The sequence below is a fragment of the Staurois parvus genome, unplaced genomic scaffold (assembly GCF_062004578.1).
Source record: "Staurois parvus isolate SC_StPar_1 unplaced genomic scaffold, SC_StPar_1.0 ptg000226l, whole genome shotgun sequence".
Lineage (NCBI taxonomy): Eukaryota > Metazoa > Chordata > Amphibia > Anura > Ranidae > Staurois > Staurois parvus.
This window is the reverse complement of record NW_028318022.1, coordinates 5,462,213-5,481,160: the sequence shown is the minus strand read 5'-3', so window position 1 is coordinate 5,481,160 and position 18,948 is coordinate 5,462,213. Positions and strand designations below refer to the sequence as shown.

At 39.2% G+C, this 18,948-nt stretch overlaps 1 protein-coding gene across 4 annotated transcripts in view; it reads left to right on the top strand.

Annotated features, from left to right (window-relative positions):
* ARHGEF10 (Rho guanine nucleotide exchange factor 10) overlaps nt 1–18,948 on the top strand; it is a 199,537-nt gene that overhangs the window by 58,666 nt on the left and 121,923 nt on the right. For all 4 annotated transcript variants that reach the window (XM_089679527.1, XM_089679526.1, XM_089679524.1 and 1 more), the window contains exons 3-7: nt 3,306–3,479; nt 8,794–9,102; nt 13,289–13,349; nt 15,333–15,412; nt 18,787–18,843. In XM_089679527.1, the coding sequence (XP_089535653.1) occupies nt 3,306–3,479; nt 8,794–9,102; nt 13,289–13,349; nt 15,333–15,412; nt 18,787–18,843 (681 nt within the window). The remainder of the gene's footprint in view (nt 1–3,305; nt 3,480–8,793; nt 9,103–13,288; nt 13,350–15,332; nt 15,413–18,786; nt 18,844–18,948) is intronic.

Here is an 18,948-nt window from a genome sequence, read left to right as displayed (position 1 = left end):
CTCCCATGCATGCGCACTCGCACCGCACAGCTGACAGGGATCCGGTGCCAGTGCATAGATGCGCTTTGGAGAAGGAGAGATCCCTGACAATTCATGGCAGTAAACCATGCCATAGGCTTGGTGGTCAGTGGAAGTAAGAAACAAAACCACACCACTGATTTCAGTGGAAGGAATAGTGCCCCAGAATTGGTGTCAATGGGAGAATCAGTTCTCCATCTTTGGTGTCAGTAGAAGGTATTTTGTCCCATCATTGGTGTCAGTGGGACACGTTGTGCTTTGTATTAGTGAAAGAAATAGTATCACAAGGGCTATATAAAGGCAAACAAAGGACCACATATGGCCCACAGGTCGCAGTTTGGAGACCCCTGCTTAAAGCTCATGTCCTTATAAGCACAGCCTTTGACAGGAGAGAGTTTGAGAGAGACTAGTGTAGTCACTGCTGGAGTGTGTTACTGTAGGCTTGTGTTTTTTTGAATGACAGTGCTCCTCTCCAGCTGTCGCCATTCACAATACAAGCTTCCAGCTACTATTATAGTCATCTCCTCCAGACTAGCTGGTAGCCGCAGGAAGTTGTGGGATCAGTCTTTTATCAGTATAAATTGGTAGCAGAGGAGACACAGAGCTGTATGGCATTGGGGGCTGCAGAATGGGGCAGAGGCTGTGGTTGCAGGGAAGCTACAGTGGGCACTGACAGGAAAAAAAATCCAACATTTCTAATTTCAAATTCTAAACCACAGCACAGATTTTAATGGAGACAAGTGCTAAGTGCATCAGTTCCCCTAGGGGGTCTATCACACCGTTTTATTTCTAGTGAGAGTTCTTTGAAGTAAAATTTGTTCTTCTTTCAAGATTCTTTTCACCCACTCATCACTGATGTAATGATCACTGATGTAATGATTACCCAGTTACCCTCAGATATGAAAAGGTTACTGAGCTATCTTATAGTACCTAAAATGTCCTCTTTATCTGCTGTTTTGCAGGCAAAGTAAAACATTTGTGAGTCTATGCACTACTAGCAGCAGCTTAATATAACTAGTTACCAATAAATAGTGTCTTACTATTGAATGGCATCAGGAAGTTGCTACAGAGTTATCAGGATAGTTACAAATGACTGTGTGACTGTGCAGCGTCAAAGCTGTTTGTGAATAATGTGGGTCTCCTGCTCATTTACAGCAAGCCCATTTATGGGAGAGCAGATTACAATTTTGGTTTTGCAGAATTGTCGATATAGCAAAACTTTAAAGTAGAACTGAAGGCAAAACCTTTTTTTTTTCACTTTACTCTAGATGATAATGGTAAACAGGACAAATAGAGAGGGTAAATCTTCCTAAGGAGGGCACAACCCGCAATACAAAACCTGATAGGTGTTCTAATTCCTTTTTCCCTCTCTACTCCATCTTAAAAAAAAAAAATCTGTTTAGTTAGAGAGTACTTTAATGCCACTGAGACCCTTTACACCAACACAAAATTAAAGTCAAAAACAGTAATGTTAATGTTTCCTTCCAGGGTGTTCCCAGCATCCCCCTGGGCTATTTGTTATTATTTTAACCAAGCTGTGAGTAAATCTTTACTATGAGTCTTGCCTCTTACCTTGTATCTGATTGATAACATTATCAATTGTGTGTTTAGTTATTTTACTAAATGTAGTAATATTTTCCAGGCTTAAATTGTTATATCCATTTATTCACTTGGGTGTATAATGTGGTGTGTATAATATTAAATCACAATTTCATTGCTGGCTTTTTTGTGAAGTTTAAAGCTATGATGTTTTAGGGCTCTTTTACTTGCACTATATTACCAGAAGTATTGGGACACCCCTCCAAATCATTGGATTCAGGTGTTCCAATCACCTCCATGGTCACAGATGTATAAAATCAAGCACCTAAGCATGTAGACTGGTTCTACAAACATTTGTGAAAGAATGGGTTGCTCTCAGGAGCTCAGTGAACTCAAGCGTGGTACTGTGATAGGTTGCCACCTCTGCAATTAGTCCATTCGTGAAATATTCTTGCTACTAAATATTCCGCGGTCAACTGTTAGTGGTATTATAACAAAGTGGAAGCAACTGGGAAAAACAACAACTCAGCCTCAAAGTGGTAGGCCATGTAAAATGACAGAGCGGGGTCAGCGCACAGTGCGCAGAAGTCGCCAACTGTCTGCATAGTCAATAGCTAAAGATCTCCAAACTGCGTGTGGCCTTCAGATTAGCACAACAACACGTAGAGAGCTTCATGGAATGGGTTTCCCTGGCCAAGCAGCTGCATCCAAGTCTTACATCACTAAGTGCAATGCAAAGCGTTGGAAGCAGTGGTGTAAAGCATGCCACCACTAGACTCGAGAGTAGTGTAGCCCTGTTCTCTGAAATGATGAATCACGCTTCTCTGTCTGGCAATCCAATGGGTCTGGGTTTGGTGGTTGCCAGGAGAACGATACTTGCCTGACTGCATTGTGCCAAGTGTAGAGTTTGGTGGAGGGGGGATCATGGTGTGGGGTTGCTTTTCAGAAGTTGGGCTTGGCCCCTTGGTTCCAGTGAAGAGAACTCTTAAGACATAAGCATACCAAGACATTTTGGACAATTTCATGCTCCCAACTTTGTTGGAACAGTTTGGAGATGGTCACTTCATGTGCCAACGTGACTGCGCACCAGTGCACATAGCAAGGTTCATAAAGACATAGATGGGTGCGTTTAGGGTAGAGGAACTTGACTGGCCTGCACAGAGTTCAGACCTCAACCCGATAGAACACCTTTGGGATGAAATAGAGTGCAGACTGTGAGTCAGGCCTTCTAATCTGACATCAGTGCCTGACATCACAAATGCACTTCTGGAAGAGTTGTTAAACATACCCATAGACAGACACACTCCTAAACCTTGTGGACAACCTTCCCAGATGATTTGAAGCTGTTATAGCTGCAAAGGTTGGACCAACTAAATATTAAACCCTACAGACATTTTTTAAAGTATCAGAGCTGCCATATATATGTGAACTAACTACATTGTAATGGTATTTGTTCTTTTTTCTGCTGGAAAACAGGCAAATGTTGTGTATAAATCATTTAAGAATTCCTATGGCCTTTAGCTATAAATATCATGTGCATTTATATAGTGAACATCTGTAAAAAAGTATTTTCACCTCTGTTTTTGCATAGTGGAGTAGATTTACTAAAATTGGTGAACTCATTGTTGTCTGTATTGGAGTAACTATAGTTCTTTATATGGAAATTTCAAACCCTTACTTCAGTACAGCTGTCTTTCATTTTTCTCATATAAATAAGATTGAATTTTGTTTGTATTTTTTCTTCACAGTTTTTGAAAATGAATTAAAATATCATACCTTTGCTGCCGAAGATGAAGAAGAAGATGAGGGGGAAAAATTTGAGTTTGATAGTGGAGATGATGCTCCAGAAGCTGATAGACAACCCACTCAAACAGCTGGGGGTGATCTCATTGACCTGGACTTTAAACTCCCAGATCCTCCTGGTAGGTTGATGTTTAAAGTGTATCTAACCCCAAAACCAGAAATGTAATGAATTGCAGATTACTAGTCATTGGTTCGGAGGCTGCATTGGCTTTCTTTTTTCTTTTGCTTTATTTTCACCTGATAATTTTGCAAATAATATACTTCCTGTTCCTGGGTGGCAAGGTCACTCCTCCACAGATCTAAGAAGGGGGTCATGGTTGTCACCTACTTTTGATATGGTCAAGAAACATTCCTGCATCTCTTTATCTTGATAACATGGGGGGGGGGGATACATGGCCTAACCCACCTTCGCTCTGCTAAAAAGTTTTTATGTGTGTCCCCATTGGAGAGATTTCTCATCACTTCATAGAGCAATAACTTTTCCCTGCCATAATCAAAACAAAATGAAACATTTTGGCTGGAGTTCCATGTGAGCTACATGTGAGCATTGGTTAAACTTTGTCTTGTAAAAGCAAAAGAGCATCACATTTCATCATTAACAAACTTCAAGTAGATTTCATGAAACCCTTTAAAAAAGACAGTCAGAAATTGGCATTAATGCGAATCTGTACTCTTACTTTGCTAGCGAAAAAAAGGGCAGAGCATTACCTCTCAGGGTTAGGTTACGTGCCATTATTCACTTGATAAATTGCACTCTGTCTAGGCTGCTGGAGGAGGGTAAAACAGTCAAATAACAAAGGCTTTTGTTTTATTCCATGTAATCCTTAAAGCGACCTTGGCAATATGACATTTCTGGAGTGTCTGTTATCAGAGTTTAGACAGGAGTTATGGGTGATTTCATTATGTACTTTCACAGTAATTCCATGCTGTTATAATGCAGTATTCATCTACACATTCATTTGGAATTAGAGTACTAAAGGTCACTGCATAACTGGTACAATCTGACATTTGTAAAGTGGTTGTTTCTAGCAGATTGGGTAAATCATAGAAAAAACTTTGTGTTACTATTTGAATGGAGTTTATAAAACATGATAACATTACACCAGTATTTCCGAACCTTGCATGAATGTCACAAACGAGTCCCCAAAAATATGCCACTCTTTTGTAAGCAATGTTTCCCATGTTTATCTTTGCTTAGCTGACCAAATGTGACCTTTGAGGCACTGGAGCATATTCATAAAGCATACAGCTGAACATTAGCTGGTGCATATTTATAGTGCATTCCCTTGGATTTTGTAGGGTGTAAATCTGGCCTTAGACTGGTGGAATTTTGGGGGGAAATTTTTGTTTAAAGAATGTTTCATTTTCTAATGGTTAATGGAGTCTAATCATTCATTTTTGACCACACGGACAAGAAAATTTGAAGGAGTAGGATGGAACTTTTTCTCTTGAACAAAGGAATTTCAAACAATAGATATGGTTTTTGTTTGGGAAAGTCCATTCACTCCAAAATTGAATGTTATAAGTATATATTTTTTTAAAGTACTATCAAATGACATTCATAAAGTCATTAAATGTACTTGTAATGAATATTTGATCAAAAATCCACTTGGGTATGGCCATTTTAAGATGAGCAATACTGCCAAATGGAGCTCTCCATAGTGCTGAAACGGTGTGTTAAATCTAAATTATGATTCGGCACTTATATTGATGGCAAGCTTGCAAAATATTTGGTTTTTATGATTAGTCATAATTAATATTAATATGTGTGAATGGTCTTTGACAAATGGTAGTATTTACTATTCTTCAATTATAGCTGAGACCAAAAGATATACAAGTTAAGCTGAAATAGTATATACTAGTTGAAGGTTGAGTATACTATATTTAGGCATAAAAGTATTTGGTAGTTATGTCAAGGTTATTAGAAGTGACTTACTATTACATTACGTATTTTAATGGTATCTGTGTATATTTAGTATACGTTTCTAACATTGATACATTTACGTCATTAGCTTATAATATTATGTACATCAGCATACATATGTTCCTGTCCATCAAAGACATTATGTGAGTGTCGTCCCCTCCCTTCTGTGCCATACAAGGTATTAAGATGACACACTCATGATGCATAAAGGGGGCCTTGAGGGACAGAGACACACACTTACACGCTACATAACTCTTGCATACACACGTCTGAGATGCTGGAACAGGTGCTGCAAGACAAGAGATCATCATTAACGTCACTTCCGTCTTCTCTCTCGGACTTTGAGTTGGACAAGGACATGAGAATCGCACATGGCAAGGACAGCCATGACAGATAATGGTGACTTTGTTTTAAACATTTGCTTGTCATTTTTACAGTAGTTTTATCTACATGGAACTGTTCATAATACGCTTTACATTGTTATTTGACACCATTGTGTGATAGAATAAAATCACACTTCATTTTTTATTTCAATGGCTCTTTCATTCATAATCGCCTCAAGACACTAGAAGAAGTATTATATGTGTCTAAAAATCCAACATGGTGCTCTTTTTTTTCCCTTACGGCACTGGTATTCCTAAGCAGGGAGCAGATACTCCCTGTCTTTTATTCTTCGCTAACATTCACTAGTGAATGGCATGAAATATATATTATTTATTACCAAATATTGTGTTAGGTCAGCAGTTTCACAGGAAGCCATGGAGAGACAGCTCTGTTTCACTACACACAGACACATACACATGCACACACACGCCTGGTGTTTTGGGGTGGTGGAATTCAGGGTGAGCCATGCCATGTTTGCATAAATATTTTTTGATTGAAAAAAATGAAAACTAAACTCCAACTGCTGAAAGAGTGAAAATACACTAAATCAGTTTGGATATGCTTTATAACATGGGTGAAGTTTGCCTAGCAAATGTGTTTTTAAATATATGTGCTAAACCTATAGCTATAACCTAATAATAAAAAAGTGCAGCGCTATAAATATAGATGTGACATAAAAATATAAATATATAAAAGTCCCAATGAAGGTGACCTCGGGTAACAATGCACACTGACCAGAAGTGCACATAAATAGTGCAATGTAGCAAGGATGGAGTTCAGATAGTCGTCATCAGTATGGGAAAGGGCAGATGTGTTCCCTTGATCAGTGAAGATCCACACGGTGAAGACAAAAAATGGGGCAGAATATATCCACTAGCCAGCAGAAAAGGAATTACAGCTCCACCAGAGAAAACCACCACTCCTCCACTGCACATCAACGGTATCTAGGAGAAAATGCTCCCCACCAAAGTCAGGGAGGCAGGTGAACCACTAGCAAACTTCACCTGCCTCCCTGACTTTGGTGGGGAGCATTTTCTCCTAGATTCCGTTGATGTGCAGTGGAGGAGTGGTGGTTTTCTCTGGTGGAGCTGTAATTCCTTTTCTGCTGGCTAATGGATATATTCTGCCCCATTTTTTGTCTTCACCGTGTGGATCTTCACTGATCAAGGGAACACATCTGCCCTTTCCCATACTGATGACGACTATCTGAACTCCATCCTTGCTACATTGCACTATTTATGTGCACTTCTGGTCAGTGTGCATTGTTACCCGAGGTCACCTTCATTGGGACTTTTATATATTTATATTTTTATGTCACATCTATATTTATAGCGCTGCACTTTTTTATTATTTTCATGTGAGGATTTCTTTTGGTTGTCCTGTGTGTTTCAGCTGCTTGTCCATTTAAAGCGCTCACTTTTTTGCTCTCTTCTTCATATAGCTATAACCTATAGCTGTACATTTCTGAACAGCCATATTTAAACCCATTGCCTTTGAAGTCTGCGGGACACAGACACTTACAGGAAGTGTTGATAACTTTGGTCCACTGCAGTGCTCAGTGGTTCCTCCTGCTGACCTCCACGTCATTATATGATCCATTAATGAGATGTAGGTAGACAGGAGGAACCGCTGGAGGAAGTAGGGATTAGACTTTCATTAGCTATTGATAATTTTTCAAATGTAAATGCTACTTTTATCTGAATGGCAAAAACAATTTATCAGAATATAAATACTTCTTTGTAGCGTTCACTTGAAAATACATCAAACGTGTTTGCTATAAGTAATCTGATATTTCATGGATTAACTTAAAGGCTAAGAACATATTAAATGTTACACCTGTATTTAGGGTGTAACATGTTTCTAAATCTCCCCCTACCCCCTGAGCCCTTCCCATGACAGCAGGTAAGAGTTCTTCTTCCCACAACTGCTCTCACATTTAAAATCAGTGTGGCTGTTCAGGGCTCTACCCGTACAGCCACATAATTTATTCACAGAGCCCTGTGAAAGAATAAACTACAAGTCCCGTCTGTCACTGTACTTTTCAACGAACTATGATCAGCATGCTGGTATTCAATTTTCAGGTCATTGTGATTTCCAACTGAGAGCCTGTGCAGATTGTGGGTACAATGCTTTGCAGGCTCCTGTAAATAAAAAATAATAAATGCACATTTTTTTTTCTGCAAAAACATGTGCATTTAATATTTTTTTAAGATGAACTTAGTCTTTAAAGAGTAGCTTCACTTTTGTGGAGTGATCTATGTATATTGCAAGGACTTTAACAAACATTGTGGCAGAGACTTATCTGCTTCTGTTCTACTGTGTCCTTGGAATACTAATTCCTAAATGGGAATGTCTGTGTTGAGTGCAATCAGTTGGTTCACTTTGCAGTATTCTAATGAGAAATGTTGCAGTGTTTGCATCCTTTTAGAAGTAAATAACCCTTAAGGTATATGTAAACCCTCATCTTGCAAAACAACCATTCAGTAAAAAATAGAAATGAAAAGAAAAGTGATCACAGTCCTCCCGTTCTCAACTGCATAAGAGTTGGGGGAGGAAAAACAGCATCACAGTGAACTTCACAGCAAAAGGCGGAGCGGGGGTGGGTGTCAGCAGAACTGTGGCCAGTTTTTAATAGAAAAGCAGAGGTACTGGCAAGAACACCAGGGATTTCACACAAAGGAAGCAATACAAAGAGAACAGGGTACTTTTTCAAAAAAGCACATGGTACAGCAGGTACATACCAGGAATAGGAAATGTTGGGTATACATACTCATTAAGCATTGCTTCACCAAAATAAAATTCCTATTGTAAAGGATGCCTAAAATTTTATTTGTATTGTAGTGCAGACTTCTGGAAAAATTAGAGAGCTGAGAAAATTTCTTTTTTGGGGGTATTCTGTACACCAACTGTGTATAAAAGTCCTTCACATTGCCATATTCCATTACATTTTACAGAAAATTACAGCACTGCAGATTAAAGTGGAAAGGCCATTTTTAATAGCATTAAATTACAATATGGATTGTGTAGTATTTGTATACATTATATATTTTTTTATTTTCTATATTTTTTTTCATGAAGGTGGAGTTGCCCTTTAAATCTGTCTTTTTTTCTTTTTTTTGCTATAGAATTGGATCAGCCAGACAGTGAAAATGTTTTATGTCAAGATCTGCAAGCAGAAAACGATTTGAACACAGCCCCAAGAAAGGTCAACCCTTACTCTGTGATTGACATTGCACCCTTTCAACCCTTTCAAGAAGGTGATTCTGCTACATCTCAAGAGCCTGAATCAGTGGATGGCAATACAAGTCCTCGAGTGCCAAGTGGTTATTCAGTTCCTGTGCCATGTGGGTATGCTGTGCCAAGCAACCTGCCTTTGCTGCTTCCTGCATACTCCACTCCAGTCATTATTCGTAACATATCCATAGATGAACAAGGTAAAACTGAATTGTTTTGTTTTCCCCTGCACTCTCCCTGACATTGAATAACGTAGGGAATTGTTAAGACCCCTGCCAGTTTTTTTTCACTGTCTTTTCTGTATCTTATAGATTTGCCATCACTTTCTATTTCGGAAATATTGCATGATTTTGGATTGCCCCTTATTTTCTTTCTTGGTCACAGTTACATAGTTACATAGATAGTCTGGCTGAAAAAAGACAAAAAGTCCATCCAGTTCAACCAAAAAAAAAAAAGAATTTATAATCCTATACCCAGAGGTGATCCAGAGGAAAGCAAAATAAATCCCAACAAAGCATGATCCAATTTGCTCCTACAGGGAAAAAAAATCCTTCCTGATCCCCTGAGAGGCAATCTCATATTCCCTGGATCAACTTTACCTATAAATGTTATATCCAGTTATATTCTGTTTATATAAGAAAGAATCCAGGCCTTTTTAAAAGCAATCCACTGAGCTGGCCAGAACCAACTCTTGAGGGAGTCTATTCCACATTTTCACAGCTGTCACTGTGAAGAAACCTTTCTGTGTTTTTTGGAGATTAAATTTCTTTTCCTCCAGATGTAAAAAGTGCCCCCTTGTCCTCTCTGATGACCTCAGGGTGAATAACTCTACACCGAGTTCACTATATGAACCACTGATGTATTTATACATGTTGATCATATCCCCCCCTTAATCTCCTCTTCTCAAGAGAGAATACATTCAGTTCCTCTAATCTTTCCTCATAGCTGAGCTCCTCCATGCCTCTTATCAATTTAGTTGCCCTTCTCTGTACTTTCTCCAGTTCCCCAATGTTCTTTTTGTGAATTGGTGCCCAAAAGTAAATTATATATTCCAGATGAGATTTTACTAATGATTTGTACAGGGGTAATATGATCTCTCTCTCTCTCTGGAGTCTATACCTCTTTTAACTAGCTGCCGACCGCAGATAGCCGAATGACGGCTGCACTGCGGCCGGCCAGTTCTGAGTGGACGTCATATGACATCCTCCCAGAATGCGCTCTCCTGCGCGCCCCAGGGGGCGCGCACCCGGCGATCTCCGTGATCGCTGTGTCCTACGGACACAGCTGATCACGTGATGTGGTAAAAGGCCAATCACAGCGGCCTTTTACCACGTGATCAGCGGTGTCCAATGACGCTGATCAGAGGGAAATGCAAGTGCCGGTTCGCAGCTGCACTTTCCTCACGCTGTCAGATCGTGAGGAAAGTACTGCCGAGAACCGGCAGTTGTCAGAGCGGGGATCGGCACCGATCATCAGGGCACTGATGATCAGTGCCCTGATGATCGGTGCCCAGCAGTGCCACCCGCAAGTTCCGCCCCTTCTGTGCCCAGCAGTGCCCCCACTAGCTCCGCCCACCTGTGCCCAGCAGATCACCCACCTGTGCCCAGCAGTGCACCCACCTGTGCCACTCTGCAGTGCCACCTACCTGTGCCCAGAAGTGCCACCTACCTGTGCCCACCAGTGCCACCCACCTGTGCCCACCCACCTGTGCCCACCAGTGCCACCCACCTGTGCCCACCCACCAGTGCTGTCCACCAGTGCCACCCACCAGTGCAGCCCAGCAGTGCTGCCAGTCAGTGCCACCAGTCAGTGCCCAGCGGTTGTGCCAGTCAGTGCCGCCAGTCAGTGCCCAGCAGTGCCGCCAGTCAGTGCCCATCATCAGTGTCACCTATCAGTGCCGCCTATCAGTGCTGTCTATCAGTGCCGCCTATCCGTGCCACCTCATTAGTACTGCCTATCAGTGCCATTTAGTGCTGCCTATCAGTGCCCATCAGTGCCGCCTATCAGTGCCCATCAGTGCTGCCTCATCAACGCACATCAGTGAAGGAGAAAAATTACCTGTTTGAAAAATTTTATAATAGAAACAAATAAACTTTTTTTTTTTTTTCAAATTTTTTGCACTTTTTTTATTTATAGCGCAAAAATTAAAGTGCCCAGTGGCGATTAAATACCACCAAAAGAAAGCTCTATTTGTGAGAAAAAAATGATCAAAATTTCATATGGGTGCAATGTTGCATGACCGCGCAATTGTCAAAGTGCGGCAGCGCTGAAAGCTGAAAATTGGCCTGGTAAATAAGGGGGTATAAGTGCCTGGTAGGCAAGTGGTTAATACAAGAGAGGATTTTGCTCACTTTAGAAACCGGTTATCACCAGTACAAAAAGAGGGACATGGATAACAGTAGTTCACTTCTGACCCTTCTCCACACTATTCAAAACAAAAAAAAAAAGTGTTACATTTTATTAAAATACTGCTGATGATTATACAATATAAGGAGGAGTTAGATATTGTTAAAGTGGCAACAACTTTTATTGAATTGGTTTTTAATAAAAACTTTAAATGAGGACTGCAGTTAAGGTGGTGCACCATGACAAAAGTAACTTGTGTAAAATACTTAATTTGATGTGTCACTGTGAAGATCCAGCACAGGAATGTTGTTTAGGTAATCTCCTTATTGTCCTGAGCGTGTATTGGGTGATTTTTTTTTTTTAGCAAATTCAAAGTAAATTGAGATTTTGGACTTTACAATAGTGTTATACCATAAATACAAGCCAGAGCAATTTTTACATTTCTGCTATGGATCTGTTTATTTGCCAATAACTTTGTCATTACTTAAGGTAAAAACGTAATACATATATTGTTTTTTTAAGGACAAACAATGCTTTCTTTTCATGAATATTGTCTTGCAACATTGATTTTTTTTTCACAATCCTTAATTAAACATAACAAGATGCACTTTTTCTCTTTTTGAGCTGTGTTCGTTTAAAAATAAATAGTTTTTTAATGCACATAAAAAGTGCAGATTTTATTCTGTAATTTGTCCTGTTTTAAAATGACAGTACAATTCGGATTCTGGTACAAAGCATTTCAAAATTATTTACAAATGAAATTAGTTTTTGTTTTTTTGTTTTTCAATTTTCGCCTTTTTAAATGAGAAATTTGTAAATATGTTGAAAAAAAGTGTTTAAAGGTTAAAAATATTAATGAACATAACAAACTAAAACAAAGAAAGTTTAAATATTATTAGTTAATAAAATAGAAACTAACAAAACAAAATCGGCAGGAAAGTAATAACTGAATGGAGATAAATGAGTTAATTAGGGCTGATTAGAGTAAACTAAGGGGTTAAATAGAGGAACATTTAATTAAAATTTTTTTTTTTTACTTGTCTGGTTGCTTTAACTGACTTCATCTGCAGATCAAATTCATCCCTTTTGATCTGTAGATGAATAAACAGATACAAAATGAAACATTGTTTTATATGAGCAATGTTGTTGATAAACATTTCCAGACTGCTTTTCTTTGACAGCTCCAACTGTCAGAATTTTCTTTGTGTACTAGACAATACTGCTTTGATTAATCAGAGCTGAATTGCTGAGTACTGTGACAGGAGGTCCTGGAAGCAGGGCAGAAAGACTGGATTTATTACACACACCCTGTGGACAATGATGACAATCATTCGTCAAGAGTCTGCAACTGGTTAATCCTGTTATTTTTGTCTTTTGATTTAATTTTTTTATACTTATCTTTGGTAAACCAGGTTAACTAGTAAAACCATACATAGCTGGTAAGCCTTTTGCATGCTCTTCCTTAAAATCCTCTGCATTATAAAAAAGGTACCTCTGATGAAGTGTATGCCACATCCATGATCACTGCCCATTCTTTAAAATGTACAATGTTATTCATTTCAAAAAGTATAGCTCTAACTATACTTCTGATCCACTATGGAGTGTTGTGTTCTCATACACAGGATATTGTTTATCTGCCATCTTTCTCGTTGTCCATTCACACAAAGACATGTATTATGTGAATGGTTTACAATAGAGTTCTGCTTTTATTTAGGATTTAGATGTACTTCAAGCAATAATGATCCCTATGAGAATGTATATTGTATCTAGTTCAACTCAATCTAAATCAAGTTATTTCAGTGGAAGACATGGCTGTTACAACCATTTTTTAAACTGATGATGGATTGTACATGTTGTGAATTAGGATTTTTGCTGATACTGAAGCTGTTCCTTCTTTTGCTGGTATTAGACAGTGTTGTACAGTTTCATTAAATGTAATCTTATGTGAGCTCAGTGTTAATATAAACTGTGTGATGATCCTTTTGGTTGAATATATACAAACCCTAATTTCTAGCACTTTACTTTTACTGCCATCTACAGGGGTTCAGGAGGAAGTGCCTAATCCTCACTTTCATGTTTTGACTGACAACCATCATTCAAGGTAAACCGTGATGCGAGATTAGTAACTTGTATATTGACTTTTTCATAGTCAATTCATATATATCAATTGTACTTAAATTTTTCAGAAATCACTGATTTCTCTCACACAGGAAATTAAGTGTAAAAAGAGACTGCACAAGTAAGAGAGTGAAGTTACTGATTTCCTGCACATATAGGAAGGGAAGAACAGGAAAAAACACCATTTAGATGTGTACCCTGCCCATCTCCAACTTCCATTATTTATGGCAACAATTAGACCTGCACTCCAACATACTTGCTAGTACTTAAGTATATGGTCTCAGTGCCACGGATACCTATTGTATAGTGAGATCTACATGTGGCTATGTTCATTTTATTATACTAGACCAAACCTTTTCTTCATGTAAAGGATAAGTTCATATTTTAACATAAAATAATAAATGCACATTTTTTTGCAGGTAAAAAAAATTAGCATTTTTATTTTTTGTTTTAGGAGCCTAGAAAGCATTGCACCAGAAATCAGCAGATTGCTGGTGCCATGCAGAGCTCCTGCGGACTGTCAGTGTAATCTGTCTACTTGTGCATCATACGAGCAGGTAATTTTACACTTACAGGCAGAATCAATGAACTGCCACAGTGTTCAGCAGTAACTTGGTAGTTCACTGAGAACTACAAAACGACAGCTGCAAAGGCTGTCAGGACTTGAAGATTCCCATTCACAAAATTCTGTAAATGAATGACGCAGCCGGGCATGTGTTTTTTTTTTTTTTTTTTTAAACTGTGACAGCTAGCGGGGGGAGAAAATCCCCTGCTAGCCATCACAATGGGGGATCAGCTGGGTGTGGGGGCTGGTCCTACTGTTACATGTTATTGAATATGTTAATGTGTTAAACCAATCCTGTGCTGTGAATAACGAAATTAAAACAAAATAAAAATAGTGGGTCGCCTACACATTACACATACTCATACCATTGTGTCATAGCAAATCCAGAAATATATAATAGTGTCGCGCTCCACTGACAATCAACGATGTGTGATATCAAAACCAAAACAAATTCTGCATAAAGATACAATATCACTATTGCAGCAAAACAAATGTCCTTATTTAATCCGTGACTTCACACTCCTTCTGGTGATACAACAGAAATTATTTGTGTGCAATTTGTGATATCAACCAAATGTGCACCTTCACTGGCTGTGCTCACCTGGTATATATGACCAAACTTAAGTGAGGTCATAAAAGCCTTGTACCCCTTTAGTTGGACTTAAAACTGGATGGGAATGTCACTCTTAGGACTCTTCCTCTATAGATGTATGTACCATAATGTGTAATGAAAAACATAGTGCCTTATCTTCTTTTTAAAACATTTATTTTTTAATCGTTCTCTCTGAGCATAAAGTAGTTCTTCAGTCATTGTTAGAAACATTAAAACTCATTTCCCAGTTCTTTTGGAAAATAAAAAAACACCATAAAAAGTGGATTGTAATACAAGAACTATTGAAGAATTAAAGTATAACTACAAGCAAAACCTTTTTTCTTAATTTCTGGATAGAATGGACAGGGATTAGAACCCCTATCAGTTTTTATTCCTGTCTGTGCCCCTGTTAGGGAGATCCACCCTTTCTATTTGTCCTGGTTACCATTATCATTGAAAGTGAAAATAAAAGAAATCCTAAATTTTGAGTTGTCCCCAGAAAAGTAATAGAGGGGAAATCTTCCAATGGCGACACTAGTTCTGGTAACCTGGGGGTCCCCAAATAATTCCCCTAATTTGCAGGGATTTCCTTTCACCTCCTGTTTGACTTTGGGACAGGAAGTGAAGGCAAATCTCCCCAATGGAGAAACAGGTGATGAAAAAAAAATCTGACATGAGTTGTAACCCTACCTTTGCTCTATCTAAAATGAAAAAGAAAGTTTTGCCTATAGTTCTACTTTAAAACATGTTATTTTTTTTACGCATATCATGCAATTAAATGCTCTTACAACCTTTAATTCTCTTTAAAGTGAGGACTTTCAGGCATCAAAAGAAGAGGATGTATTGGCCAAGTGGGTTTCAGATCCAGCAAACACAGAATGGATGGAAAGTAAATATTTTAATGTGCTTTTGTTTAATTATATAACCTTTTTATTATCTGCTCTTTCTGTTCATTTGCCCACAGCATTACTTTACTTATTACTGCACTTTGCATTTCACTGATTTATTTTATCCAAATGAAGAAAAAAAAAAAAGCATCTTCACTGAAATTGGCGTTCACGTTTCAGTGGAACTGGGTTTAGATTCAACCAGGTCTATTCCATTATCAAGGATGGCAACAGAGAGTGTTCTGTCCACCCCCAGTACAACTCACTGAAAGCAGTATTAAAGCCCAAAAGCAAACATTTATTATATTGCAGCTTGCCAATTCTTAGATGTGATGGTTGCATTCGTTTTTCTTTTTTTAGGTTTTCTTTCTTTTATTTTCTCCAGACATTCGGCCAGTAAGTCTGTTATTTTTCACAATAACAGGCTGTCCTGCAGATTTGACAGAGTGTTGAGACAAATCATTTAAAACTGAAAGGGGTTCTTACAATGATCAGCTTTTATTAATTTCTGTATAACCTTTTTCTCAAAAGGAACTGCTTAAAAAGTGTTAGCTGGAGGTTTATTTTGAGTTTTGTTAGTGGATCTCAATTTGTTACTACATTTGACACAACCCCACTGCCCCCCCCCCAAGATTAACAATGCTGCCATCCAAAGGTGTGCCCCTCTGCTCCTTCATCCAGAGTGGGAGCAGGCAGTATGCTACTGGCTAGATCACTAGTTAAAAACGGAGAAAAAGCCTAAAAAAAGAAAACTAATGCAGCCACCACATCTAATCATTGGTAAGCTTAAATATATAATATTTTTGGATTTGAGTTTATTATTGCTTTAAACATGTTCTTCCCATGGGTTTCTCCCTTCCATGGGTTTCCTGTGAGTACTTAAGTCATACATGGATTAAAATTCAGCTAGTTCAGCAAGGACCAGCCAATTTTTGATCCATGTATGGGCAGGCTGGTTGTACAGAAGTCGATATACTGAGCCATGCTGTTAGATTAATAAAAATAACTTTTTAATGTTGGGAAAGTGAAGGAGGGTTTTAACCCCTCTCCGTTTTTTGGTTGTTTTTTTGCCATCCCGTTTTGTGTCCCATTGGGACAGTTCCCTTCGCTTTCTGTCCCATAACCACAACAGGAGGTGAAAGGAAATTCCTCCAAAGTGAGGAAACTCCTTGGCACTCACCAGGGTAACTGGCATTAGGGCCCTTTTAAACTGTCTGCACATTAAATGAGATTGGTTTAGTGTGAGTGCAGCTGTCTGTTTCGACTGCAGTGAGCCATAGTCAGGGGTAAGTGTGACATGCACTAGTCACCACACTATGTGTGAATAGGCCCCAGTAGAAGATTTCCCCTCCTTTCCTCTTCTGGTGTCAACTCAAAATTAGGAATTTTCTCTCACTGTCACCTTCTGTGAGAACGGTCAACAGGACAAATAGGGAGGGTGATGGGGGCACAGACAGCAATACATCCCTTTTAATACCTCCACACTATCCAAAACTAAAAAAAAAAAATTGTCTTCAGATAAAGAGGTTCTAAAGGTTAATTTTTTAAATATTTTTTTTAAATAACCTGTTACATACGTACCTTCTGTGTGCAGTGGTTTTGCACAGAGCAGCCTGGATCCTCCTCTTCTCCGGTGTCCTGCAGGCTCTCCTGGTCCCTCGCTCCTGTCGGGTGCCCCCACAGCAAGCGGCTTGCTATGGGTGCACCTGCTGCTCCATGTGTGCATTCACACATGGAGCTGTGGCTTGGCTGCCCCGCTCCTCTCTCCTCATTGGCTGACTGGCTGTGATTGACAGCAACAGGAACCAATGGCTCCCGCTTGCTGTTTCAATCAATTAGGAGGCAGAGACCCCGGGACAGCCGAGACTGTCATTCACATCGCTGGATTGTGATGAGGCTCAGTTAAGTATTGAGGGGGCTGGGGGCTCTAATACACACAGAAGGTTTTCTACTCCAATATAGTGATATGACAAGTATACAGTAATCATTACTGTATACATGTCATCACTATACTGGCGTACAGGGGAGCTGGGATATACATAATGTATGCATGTCATATCACTATAATGGAGTACAGAGGAGCTGGGATATACATACTATACACATGTCATATCACTATAATGGAGTACAGGGGAGCTGGGATATACATACTGTATACATGTCATATCACTATAATGGAGTACAGGGGAGCTGGGATATACATTACTGTATACATGTCATACCACTATAATGGAGTACAGGGGAGCTGGGATATACATACTGTATACATGTCATATCACTATAATGGAGTACAGGGGAGCTGGGATATACATTACTGTATACATGTCATATCACTATAATGGAGTACAGGGGAGATGGGATATACATTACTGTATACATGTCATATCACTATAATGGAGTACAGGGGAGCTGGGATATACATTACAGTATACATGTCATATCACTATAATGGAGTACAGGGGAGCTGGGATATACATTACTGTATACATGTCACATCACTATAATGGAGTACAGGGGAGCTGGGATATACATTACTGTATACATGTCATATCACTATAATGGAGTACAGGGGAGGGGGGATATACATTACTGTATACATGTCATATCACTATAATGGAGTACAGGGGAGGGGGGTATACATTACTGTATACATGTCATATCACTATAATGGAGTACAGGGGAGCTGGGATATACATTACTGTATACATGTCATATCACTATAATGGAGTACAGGGGAGATGGGATATACATTACTGTATACATGTCATATCACTATAATGGAGTACAGGGGAGCTGGGATATACATTACTGTATACATGTCATATCACTATAATGGAGTACAGGGAAGCTGGAATATACATTACTGAGTAATGTATATCCCAGCTCCCCAGTACTCCATTATAGTGATAGGACATGTTGTATACAGTACTTACTGTCCCCCGTGGCGGTGGAGAGGGTGTCTCCTCTCCGCGTAGGAGAGCGGACCTCTCCTGCACCTGTACCCTCGGCGGCGGTGCCGCAGAAGCCAGGAAACCGGAAGTTGTAAACCGGAACTCGGCTTCACAATGAGGCTTGGAGCGCAGGTGCAGTCGCTCCATGCTTCATCTGTGCTTACCACTCGCAGCGAGGAGAAATTCCTCTGTGGCGAGCGGGTGAGCGGCTTTTTCAAGCCCTGATCTACAGTGTATGTTGATTACATTCTAACTTTACACATAATTCCTTTTCTTGTTGTATGCATTCCATAAAATACTACCACTAACCTACTAACATGTCATGCCTTTGAACGTTACATGATATTCAACAAAATATTTATTTGTGCACTGAAATTAGTTTTTTTACCTAATATGGGATGTATATTGTTTTTTTATCTTTTTAGATCCTGATGAAGTTATTTATGATGATGTACCTAGAGAAAATTCAGACTCTGCAACAGGTACTCAAATGATTACACTGCATTGTGTTCATAAAAAAGTTAATAAAGACTGTCGGGGTCAGTCCTGCTTCAGACATCCATTAGTAACTCATCAGGTGGCTCACC